This window comes from Bombina bombina, chromosome 1 (assembly GCF_027579735.1).
Source record: "Bombina bombina isolate aBomBom1 chromosome 1, aBomBom1.pri, whole genome shotgun sequence".
NCBI lineage: Eukaryota > Metazoa > Chordata > Amphibia > Anura > Bombinatoridae > Bombina > Bombina bombina.
Window position 1 is genome coordinate 1,498,896,565 of NC_069499.1, and position 12,128 is coordinate 1,498,908,692.

A 12,128-nucleotide genomic window follows, 5' to 3' on the forward strand; every position below is an offset into this window, starting at 1 on the left:
CCGAGAATCCACGCTTTGATAGAATCAAGCGTTCAATCTCCATGCAGTCAGCCTCAGAGAAATTAGATTTGGATGTTTGAAAAGACCCTGCACCAGAAGGTCCTGTCTCAGAGGTAGAGACCATGGTGGACAGGACGACATGTCCACTAGGTCTGCATACCAGGTCCTGCGTGGCCACGCAGGCGCTATTAGAATCACCGATGCTCTCTCCTGTTTGATCCTGGCAATCAATCGAGGAAGCATCGGGAAGGGTGGAAACACATAATCCATGTTGAAGACCCAAGGTGCTGTCAGAGCATCTATCAGAATCGCTCCCGGGTCTCTGGATCTGGATCCGTAACAAGGAAGTTTGGCGTTCTGGCGAGACGCCATGAGATCCAGATCTGGTTTGCCCCAACGCCGAAGTATTTGGGCAAAGATCTCCGGATGAAGTTCCCACTCCCCCGGATGAAAAGTCTGGCGACTTAGAAAATCCGCTTCCCAGTTCTCCACGCCTGGGATGTGGATCGCTGATAGGTGGCAAGAGTGAGACTCTGCCCAGTGAATTATCTTTGAGACTTCCATCATCGCTAGGGAACTCCTTGTCCCTCCCTGATGGTTGATGTAAGCCACAGTCGTGATGTTGTCCGACTGAAACCTGATGAACCTCAGAGTTGCTAACTGAGGCCAAGCCAGAAGGGCATTGAAAACTGCTCTTAATTCCAGAATATTTATGGGAAGGAGACTCTCCTCCTGAGTCCATAATCCCTGAGTCTTCAGGGAATTCCAGACAGCGCCCCATCCTATCAGGCTGGCGTCTGTTGTTACAATCGTCCAATCTGGCCTGTTGAAGGGCATCCCCTTGGACAGATGTGGCCGATAGAGCCACCATAGAAGAGAATTTCTGGTCTCTTGATCCAGATTCAGCATAGGGGACAAATCTGAGTAATCCCCATTCCAATTGCAGTGGTCTGAGATGCAGGCGTGCAAAGGGTACTATGTCCATTGCCGCTACCGTTAAGCCTATTACCTCCATGCATTGAGCCACTGACGGGTGTGGAATGGAATGAAGGACACGGCAAGCATTTAGAAGTTTTGTTAACCTGTCTTCTGTCAGGTAAATTTTCATTTCTACCGAATCTATAAGAGTCCCTAAGAAGGGAACTCTTGTGAGTGGCAATAGAGAACTCTTTTCTTCGTTCACTTTCCACCCATGTGACCTTAGAAATGCCAGTACAAACTTTGTATGAGACTTGGCAGTTTGGAAACTTGACGCTTGTATCAGAATGTCGTCTAGGTACGGAGCTACCGATATTCCTCGCGGTCTTAGTACCGCCAGAAGAGAACCCAGAACCTTTGTAAAGATTCTTGGAGCAGTAGCTAACCCGAAGGGAAGAGCTACAAACTGGTAATGCCTGTCTAGGAAGGCAAACCTTAGGTACCGGTAATGATCTTTGTGAATCGGAATGTGAAGGTAGGCATCCTTTAAATCCACTGTGGTCATGTACTGACCCTTTTGGATCATGGGTAAGATTGTCCGAATAGTTTCCATTTTGAACGATGGAACTCTTAGGAATTTGTTTAGGATCTTTAAATCCAAGATTGGTCTGAAGGTTCCTTCTTTCTTGGGAACCACAAACAGATTTGAGTAAAACCCTTGTCCGTGCTCCGACCGCGGAACCGGGTGGATCACTCCCATTAGCAAAAGATCTTGTACACAGCGTAGAAACGCCTCTTTCTTTATCTGGTTTGTTGACAACCTTGAAAGATGAAATCTCCCTTTTGGAGGAGAAGCTTTGAAGTCCAGAAGATATCCCTGAGATATGATCTCTAACGCCCAGGGATCCTGGACATCTCTTGCCCAAGCCTGGGCGAAGAGAGAAAGTCTGCCCCCTACTAGATCCGTTTCCGGATTGGGGGCCCTCACTTCATGCTGTCTTAGGGGCAGCAGCAGGTTTTCTGGCCTGCTTGCCCTTGTTCCAGGTCTGGTTAGGTTTCCAGCCCTGTCTGTAGCGAGCAACAGATCCTTCCTGTTTTGGAGCGGAGGAAGTTGATGCTGCTCCTGCCTTGAAGTTACGAAAGGCACGAAAATTAGACTGTCTAGCCCTTGGTTTGGCTCTGTCTTGAGGCAGGGCATGGCCCTTACCTCCAGTAATGTCAGCGATAATTTCCTTCAAACCGGGCCCGAATAATGTCTGCCCTTTGAAAGGTATGTTAAGCAATTTAGATTTAGAAGTGACATCAGCTGACCAGGATTTTAGCCACAGCGCTCTGCGCGCCTGAATGGCGAATCCGGAATTCTTAGCCGTAAGCTTAGTTAGATGTACTACGGCATCAGAAATAAATGAATTAGCTAGCTTAAGGGTTTTAAGCTTGTTTATAATCTCATCCAATGGAGCTGTCTCAAGGGTCTCTTCCAGAGACTCAAACCAGAATGACGCCGCAGCCGTGACAGGCGCAATGCATGCGAGGGGTTGTAATATAAAACCTTGTTGAGTAAACATTTTCTTAAAGTAACCCTCTAACTTTTTATCCATTGGATCTGAAAAAGCACAGCTATCCTCCACCGGGATAGTGGTACGCTTAGCCAGAGTAGAAACTGCTCCCTCCACCTTAGGGACCGTCTGCCATAAGTCCCGTGTGGTGGCGTCTATTGGAAACATTTTTCTAAATATAGGAGGGGGGGAAAAGGGTACACCGGGCCTATCCCACTCCGTAAGCCTCTTAGGTATAGGAAAGACGTCAGTACACGCCGGTACCGCATAGTATCTATCCAGCCTACATAATTTCTCTGGGATTGCAACCGTGTTACAATCATTCAGAGCCGCTAATACCTCCCCTAATAGTACACAGAGGTTCTCAAGCTTAAATTTAAAATTTGAAATGTCTGAGTCCAGTCTATTTGGATCAGATCCGTCACCTACAGAATGAAGCTCTCCGTCTTCATGCTCTGCCACTTGTGACGCAGTATCAGACATGGCTCTAACATTATCAGCGTACTCTGTTCTCACCCCAGAGTGGTCGCGTTTACCTCTAAGTTCTGGCAATTTAGATAAAACTTCAGTCATAACATTAGCCATGTCTTGCAAAGTGATTTGTAATGGCCGCCCTGATGTACTTGGCGTCACAATATCACGCACCTCCTGAGCGGGAGATGCAGGTACTGACACGTGAGGAGAGTTAGTCGGCATAACTTTCCCCTCGTTGTCTGGTGAAATTTTCTTAACATGTACAGATTGGCTTTTATTTAAAGTAGCATCAATGCAATTAGTACACAAATTTCTATTGGGCTCCACATTGGCCTTTGAACATATTGCACAAAGAGATTCCTCTGTGTCAGACATGTTTAAACAAACTAGCAGTTAGACTAGCAAGCTTGGAAAATACTTTTCAAAACAATTTTCAAGCAATATAAAAAACGTTACTGTGCCTTTAAGAAGCACACAAAAAACTGTCACAGTTGCAATAACAATGAACCGGATTAGTTATAGAAACCAAATTTTTACAGTAAATGCATTAATTTAGCAAAGGAATGCACCCACTAGCAATGGATGATTAACCCCTTAATACACAGAAAAACGGATAACAACTATTATATATACGTTTTTATCACAGGCAAAACACAGTCTCACAGGTCTGCTGTGAGTGATTACCTCCCTCAAAACTAGTTTTGGAGACCCCTGATCTCTGCAGAGACGTCCTGGATCCTGCAGGGAGAATAAGGAAGACTGTGACTGAATTTTTAATGCGTAGTAAAAGCGCCAAAATAGGCCCCTCCCACTCATAATACAACAGTGGGGAAGCTCAGTAAACTGAATTTATTCAAAATAAACGACATCCAAGTGGAAAATAATGCCCATAAATTTTTTACCAAGTACCTCAGAGAGAAAAACGATTAACCTGCCAGTAAATGTTTTAAATATAAATATATGAAATGATAATAAAAGCCTGTTGCTAGTCGCTATCACTGCAGAAAGGCTATAAGTTATATGTATACAGTATTTTCTTAGTGAAGTGCCATTCCCCAGAAATACTTCAGTGCCAACATACATACATAACAGCCTGATACCAGTTGCTACTACTGCATTTAAGGCTGTACTTACATTTTATCGGTATTAGCAGTATTTTCTCAGTCAATTCCATTCCTTAGAAAATAATATACTGCAACATACCTCTTTGCAGGTGAACCCTGCCCGCTGTCCCCTGTTCTGAAGTTACCTCGCTCCCCAGAATGGCCGAGAACAGCAAATGGATCTTAGTTACGTCCGCTAAGATCATACACAAACTCAGGTATATTCTTCTTCTAATGCTGCCTGAGAAAAAAACAACACACTCCGGTGCCGTTTAAAATAACAAACTTTTGATTGAAGAAATAAAAACTAAGTTTTAATAACCACTGTCCTCTCACACATCCTATCTATTGGTTAGGTGCAAGAGAATGACTGGATATGACGTAGAGGGGAGGAGCTATATAGCAGCTCTGCTTGGGTGATCCTCTTGCACTTCCTGTTAGGGAGGAGTTATAATCCCATAAGTAATGGATGACCCGTGGACTGACTACACTTAACAGGAGAAATTGTATGTTCTTTCTGAATCATGAAGGACATTTTTTTAGTTTCATATCCCTTTAAGAATCTTAATAGACAACAAGTTTTACCTGTGCAGCTTGTGCTTGTTCTGCCTCTCATTCTCGCACTCCACAATTCGCTGCCATGTGGTCTGCATTTGCTCCTCAGTGGGCACTTGGTAAACAACAGTTTCCACCCCTCCTTCCCCTGCATACTCTGCCATCTTGCATGCCCTCCGGGATAAGGTGCTGGTCCTGCTACTATGTATCAAAGGAATAAGAACACATGGTCAGAAAGTGTATGCAAGGATAATGCTTTACATATAAACAAACTTTAAGAAGCATAAAACACCTTGAGTTGGGGGGGGAGGGGGAGGGCAGAGGATGTGTGTGAAAGCTTTCCAAACAGATTAACACCTTGTTTGTTGCAATTGATTTTCAATGACCAAACTCCCCTTACAACAACTTTATTTGGATTAGCCATGCAATACTTGTTACTGGAGGAGACAAGGTATGTCACTGTCATTTTGTTTGTAAATCCTCCATAAACTGGCACTGCTCAGGTCAATTAGGGATATTTTATTCTATTACATATTTATGAGTGTGCACCGGATTTCAAAAGTCGAGTTTTTTGGCTACATATAGCGGCTTGGAGTCTATAATTCTATTCTGGAGGTATGAGGGAGGAACAAGGTGCTCCAGTATTTTAATTAACAAAGATACCTGGCCCAGCACCAGAAGGGGAGACTCTGAGCAGTGAGTTCTCAGTACGCCAGTTATAACACACTCGAGTGCCAACACCTATGCTAGTATCGATCTGCTGGGTGTTGATAGTGGAGGAATTTGGCGTTATAACTGCACAAGGAGTAACCCTTTTTCTTTGGTTCCATATTTCTAGGAGTGATATGACGTGAAGGTCGTGAAAAGAGCTGCCTATCTATACTGTTCACCACTGGCCGGATGTTTGGAATGGGACATTAATCCTGCTTTGCTGACTGTATATGAATTTGCAGAATTGTATTTTGGAGTTATTTAAAAAGGTGACATTTCTGTTTTTTACAGATGATATATTATTCATATAGCTGATAAAATTGGCGCCCTTTAGTTTTTCATCTCACTCAGATTTGAGTGTGAGGTTGCATTTTTATGGACAGATGTGTGGCATGGTTAGGCTTGTTTCGTTTGCAGTGTGCACAATTTCCAGAACTGGAACAATCAGCAGATTCCAGAGTTAAATTGCATTTTTTTTTTTCCTATGGATTTTGTATTGCAATCTCAAACTGTTTCACGTCCCCTTTAGACTCATTAAGAGAGGCCATTGATAAATGCCAAAAAGAAAGCAATTTACTAAACGGAAAGTGAGAAAACAGAATTTGACAACAGACAAGAAGCAAAAGGCCAGTCAAGTCTGTTCTGATGTGAACTTAACGGCAGCAATCATTTATGTTTTTAATAATAATTTCAACTCTATGGTTTGCAGCTACATATCTTTAAATACATATAGCAAGCATATCATATATACACACACACACACATATCATAAAAAAAAAATATATATATATATATATATATATATATATATATACATACACACACATATATATATATATATATATATACATACACACACATATATATATATATACATACACACACACATATATATATATACATACACACACATATATATATATACATACACACACATATATATATACATACACACACATATATATATATACATACACACACACATATATATATATATACATACATATACACACACACACATACATACACCACACACACACACATACACACTACAAATTATATATATATATATATATATATATATATATATATATATATATATATATATATATACACACACATACATACACACACACACACATACACACGCACGCGTCATATATACACACACATATATCATATACACAGACACACATCATAAATATGTGCACATAAAAACATGATAAATATATAAAGATGTATCTGACACCTGGGTACACATCTGGTTAGATTACACACAAACGTTACTTACCCTCCATGTTCTATGTGTAGTAAAGGCACATCCAGGCCCTTGGCATGAGTTTTGGTTTTCACATAACAGCAGTATTCAGTAGAACCACTGCAGAAGCACTGCACCCTGCGAGCAGCCTCTGCTTCAATCTCCTCCTTGGTCTTTGGCATGGTGTGATGGTGGATATAGTGGTGATGAACATGTTTTGTAGTCTGCTTTGTGACAAAGCCCTTGGAAAGCAGAGCACATTGGATCGAGGGAGGGACTGACTGTGGGGTAGGCCTCAGGGGTCGAGACCGGTCTGGAGAGTGGGTATGAGGGCTGTGTCTGCCGACTCCTGGAGACTGACATCCGGGGGTCTTCAGGACCCTGGATAAGTGATCATCGAGGATGGCTTGAGGGTCATCTTCACATGAAGGCAACAAGATTAGTGGATGGTGTGGTGTGATGGAGGACTCGCGGCTAGGCTGGGAGCACATTGGGGACTCACAGTCATCTCTCTCCTCTTCCTAGATAGAGCAAACAAAAAAATCCCTTATACTCTCCTCTAAAGACCCAACTCATAATCCAGAACAAACAACTCAACTACCAATCATAAGCAAAGTTCTACTCTACATACATTAAACAAATAAAATATTGCATAATAATGTGTAAGGATACTAGGCTTGGTTAGATCTTTCTTCTGTTGGAAGAAAATACAAAGACAAAGTGTCATCTATATGTTTTTCACTGTGTATAAATCACTAATCAATCATATGTGAAAAGGAAAAAACAACCCCCCCAAAAAAAAACACTTCATGGCTGAAGAGAAGCCAAATTCAGTTCACTGGTGCAATGTTTTGCATTACTGCTAAATCATAGAAAATATATATTTTTAGGATTATAGTCTATTAATAAAATATTCCAAGTATGATTTCATCAAATTGGTTATATTTATGATTCTTGGATTAACTAGAGAAAATATTACTTGTTGCAGTCTTATAAATATAATATAGTAGGATGAAAATAATAATATTGTAAATTACATTGAGATATAATCACCATGCGCTTCTTTAGAAAGAAGGAGGGGGTGTATATCTGACAAGTGACAGATTAACTAAATCACTTAATAAACTGGTTGTTAGGGGGGCTGAACACAAAACCCCTTTACCATCAGTGAGGCCTTAAATGCATTATGAAATGTAGGCCTCTAGTGCTGACAAATTGCCTGGGATAAAATGATCCATTACCTCTTTGATCTGCTGTAGTCGCTCCTCCAGGTTGTCCATAGTCTCTTGCTCCTGTTTGACTTTCTCCAGACGGGAGATTAATTCTGCCGCAAACACTGCAGGATCAACCGGGGTCATCTCTTTGGGCAGTCGATGCGTCCTCTATAAAGACCAGGGGGAAAAAGAGAAAGCCATGCTTTAGCAGGAGCTCTGGTCGTCTGGCTGGCTTGCCGTCTCCGAGAGCGGCTCTGTGGCTGCTCTGGATATTTATCAGCCAGAGTGGTGGCTTCACGGAGAGACATCCTGCCCGGCAGCCCTCGCCTACGGCACTACCAGTTGGCTACACTCTGAGGAACCCTGCTTGTTTCTCTCTGTACTACAACCAGCCTATCAGGAGCTGCTCTGTAGTCAGAAATCTTCAAAGACGGATGTCAGACATCAAATAAAAAAAAAATCTGGTAGGAGGGAGGGAGTGAGCGAGAGGAGGAGGAGGAGGAGGAGGAGAGAGGAGAAGATAGGTACGTAAGAAAGAAAGAAAGAGGGAGAGTTTCTGTGAAAGAAACTGTGTGCGAGAGTGAGAGACATGATGAGAGTAAAAATATAGACACAAACATGCTCAGAAAGCTATAGAAAAAGGCCAGTAAAGATATACAGAGAGAGAGAAACAGAGAGAGTGAGAGAGCGAGATAGAGAGAGATAGAGAGGGAGAGAGCAAGAGAGGGGGGATAGAGAAAGAGTGAGAGTGAGAAAGAGTGAGAGTGTGTGAGAGTGAGAGTGTGTGAGAGACAGAGAGTGAGTGAGAGTGAGTGAGAGACAGAGAGTGAGCGAGAGACAGAGAGTGAGTGAGAGTGAGAGTGATAGAGAGAGAGCGCTATAGAGAAAGAGTGAGAGAACAAGATAGAAAGCAATAAAGAAAGCGTGAGAGTGAGCTAGAGAGCTAGAGAGCTATAGAGAAAGCGTGAGAGTGAGCTAGAGAGCTATAGAGAAAGCTATAGAGAAAGAGAGCGAGAGAGCAAGATAGAGCTATAGAGAAAGAGTGAGATATAGAGCGAAAGTTAGAGAGAGAGAGATATAGAGAGAGTGAGGTAGAGAGCTATAGAGAGCGAGAGCGCTAAAGATAGATAGATACCCAGACAAATACATGAGAACAAACAGATACAGATTAAGAGACCTACAGATCAAGGAGCAGGAGATGTTTTACTAGGTCCACTACTTATAACACGCGTGTAATCTTATAGCTCTGCTATTAGATCATTAATGCACTTTAAGCTCTCATCTTGCACATACTGATCCTATATTCTAAACATTTATATACATACACTTTATATAGATCACATTTTAAAAGGGTTTTACTAAATTACTCATCCAATTAAAATGTATTATTATTTCTACCGCATCCATTTAAGAACCCCAGATGATAAAAGCACTACAATCACTTGGAAATCACCCTGTATCTTGTGATCTCTTCTTGTAGCAAGTACAATCTCAAAAGCACGTTTAAGCTAAATATTTTCATCATGCAAAAGAGTAGCAACCACGTTATAAACATATTTTCTGCATGTGATAGGCTATGTTAAAGCTGTTTATTAAATAATAAATCATTTTTGTGCTCATTGGCTGATAAAGACAACTCCCCCTGCTCTACTGGTAGATGGGACACACCTCCACAAGCATCAACGGAAACCCCCCACAAAAAAAAAACATGCATTTATTAAAAGGGATATGAAACCCATTTTTTTTCTTTAATGATTCAGATAAAGCATGCAATTTTAAGCAACTTTCTAATTTACTTCTATTATCAATTTTTCTTCGTTCTCTTGGTATCGTTATTTGAAAAAGTGAGAATGTAAGCTTAAGAGGCGGGCCATTTTTGGTTCAGAACACTGTTAAGCACTCACTAACTGGTGGCTATATTTAGCCACCAATCAGCAAGTGCTACCTAAATTCTGAACCAAAAACGGGCCGGCTCCCAAAAATGTGCATTCCTCCTTTTCAAATAAAGATACCAAGAGAATGAAGAAAATTGATAATAGGAGTAAATTAGAAAGTTGCTAAAATGTTTGGCTTCATAACAGGAAAACAATTTTAAAATGCTGCTTTTAAATCGAATAAAAATAATGACTTTATACTGTATATTGTTTTTATACTTCACTTTTAAATGAAACTACATATCCCATGTAAAAATCTCCATTTATAACCACCAATCAAATATCAATACCGTAAAGATTAAGAAAATAACATACCCATAATGCTGCAGTGATGCAGCGTTTATATTTTAGGAAGTAGCTATTTTGACCAATCCCACCCCCCTAATGTGATGCAGGCATGAGTCCAACTTACTGGGAAATGAGGTAGGGAGACCTGGCCATTGGCTTTGACGCTCCGATGCATTTCACGCTGCAATTGTTTCTTGCTCCCCACTCGATAAGGAGGAATTCCATCCCTGAAAGAAAAAAAAAAAAAGTGTAACTATGATAGTTAATACTTACAGAAATGATCACATGTTCACCAGTAGCGCAATAAAACAGACAGTTTAACCCAACCAGCAAGAATACAAAAACAGCACAAGTTGTCAAACGCATTGGAAAACAATCAAAGTACCCAAAGAGCTACAGAAATCAGGACAACCAACTGCTGCAGGAAGCAACATAATTATCTCAACTGCCTGAGGAAATCGTACAATAATCCTATTTGTCCCAGGGTAAGGAGCAAAGAGTAAAACAAACCCACTCAACAGGGCAAATCCAGGGCAAGAACAGAGTAGGCTATAGCTTAACAAAACAGTCCAATCGAGTAGCCCTTTTAAACCCAAATGTTTGTTCTTAGCACAGTTAGATGAAGACAAAAGGCTTCACAAAATATACAGTGCTGTCATGTAACATTAAAGGGACAGTAGAATATTTGTTTTTCCTATCAACAGCATATGTCTGCATTGTAACAACAACATGTGCACTCAATTTGTAGCATGTTGCATGGTCATCATATTACACCCTGGGAGGCTGTGAAAAGTTGGCAAAGGAAATAAAAAGGTGGTTTATTTACTTTTTTAATCATACAGAATTAAATTTAATGCCCCTTTAACTTAATATTCACTAACTAGCCAAGCACTGAAAATAGGTTTTCAGCTTCTTTGAAATCAGATTTAGTTACATAGGCATCTTCTCCCATCTTCATTTGGCAACTGCTCCATCACGGCCTCTGATCTTGTTAACATCAAAAGCCTGGTTTGTAAGATAAGGTAATGTTTGAAGTGCGCTCAGCGGAATTTCCCTAGTGTCCACCGTAGCCCCATAAATAAAGGATAGGAAGAGAAGAACAGAAGGCAAAATAAACCTTATCTTCCCTCTGTAGAAAAAAATATATGGAGGGGAGGGTACAAAAAGGAAACTGCAATATGCCCAATGGATTAGGGCAATTAAAAAAAAAATATATATTTTTTTTTTAAGGATTCACTAAGACAGCAGTCATCCAGACAAAATATTTTACATATATGTGAAAAAATAAAATAATAATAATAAAAAAATATATATATATTAAAGTCATTCTACACTACAATGGGAGCCAGAACATCTATTGCCCATTTTAACCATATTTAAATAAACCTACAAATTGGAAGCTTATGGTATATGAATAGTGAACTTGCTTAATACAAATCTATAGAATAGTTAAAAGGGAAATTAAACTTTTTAACTTGGCAAAATTAGTGACGTTTCGGGGACAGTGTATCCCCTTCCTCAGACTGAGGAAGGGGATACACTGTCCCCGAAACGTCACTAATTTTGCCAAGTAAAAAAGTTTGTTAAAAAATCCAGCGAGTGCAAGGTCTGTTTCTGATTTTGTATCTAATTTCACTAGCACCCTGGTTGTTGCATATAAGTGAGAGTGCACATCTTTGCTAAATACATATATATATATATATATATATATATATATATATATATATATATATATATATATATATATATAAAATAAAAAATTGCAATATATTCTTTAAATTATGTATTTTTTCCCCGTTTTTCCTGTCTGAAAATTCTTGGCTAAGTCCTGGTGGAAGTACAGACGCCACTGCCTTATCCAACGCTTTCATTGGTTTCATTGGTTCATTGGTAACTGTACCCAATTGGCTTGAGCAGAGAAGGATACCGAAGTTACAACATAGCTATGCCATTGCTTTATAGGCACTTACATTTTCAATATTTAGCAAATAAAATCATTTTTAAAATGCACCTGCATTTATCCTCAAGGTTAACCTATGATTCCATCCAGCATCTATTTAGTGTTTAATGTCCCTTTAAAACCAGTTTAAACACAAAGTAGAATGATAAACTAAATA

The 12,128-nt window shown here is 40.2% G+C and overlaps 1 protein-coding gene across 3 annotated transcripts in view; it reads right to left on the reverse strand.

Moving 5' to 3' along the window:
• AXIN2 (axin 2) overlaps positions 1-12,128 on the reverse strand; it is a 36,729-nt gene that overhangs the window by 14,540 nt on the left and 10,061 nt on the right. For all 3 annotated transcript variants that reach the window (XM_053707785.1, XM_053707778.1, XM_053707793.1), the window contains exons 4-7: positions 10,136-10,238; positions 7,817-7,957; positions 6,609-7,096; positions 4,637-4,807 (exon numbers count right to left, since the gene is read on the reverse strand). In XM_053707785.1, coding sequence (XP_053563760.1) covers positions 4,637-4,807; positions 6,609-7,096; positions 7,817-7,957; positions 10,136-10,238 — 903 coding nt within the window. The remainder of the gene's footprint in view (positions 1-4,636; positions 4,808-6,608; positions 7,097-7,816; positions 7,958-10,135; positions 10,239-12,128) is intronic.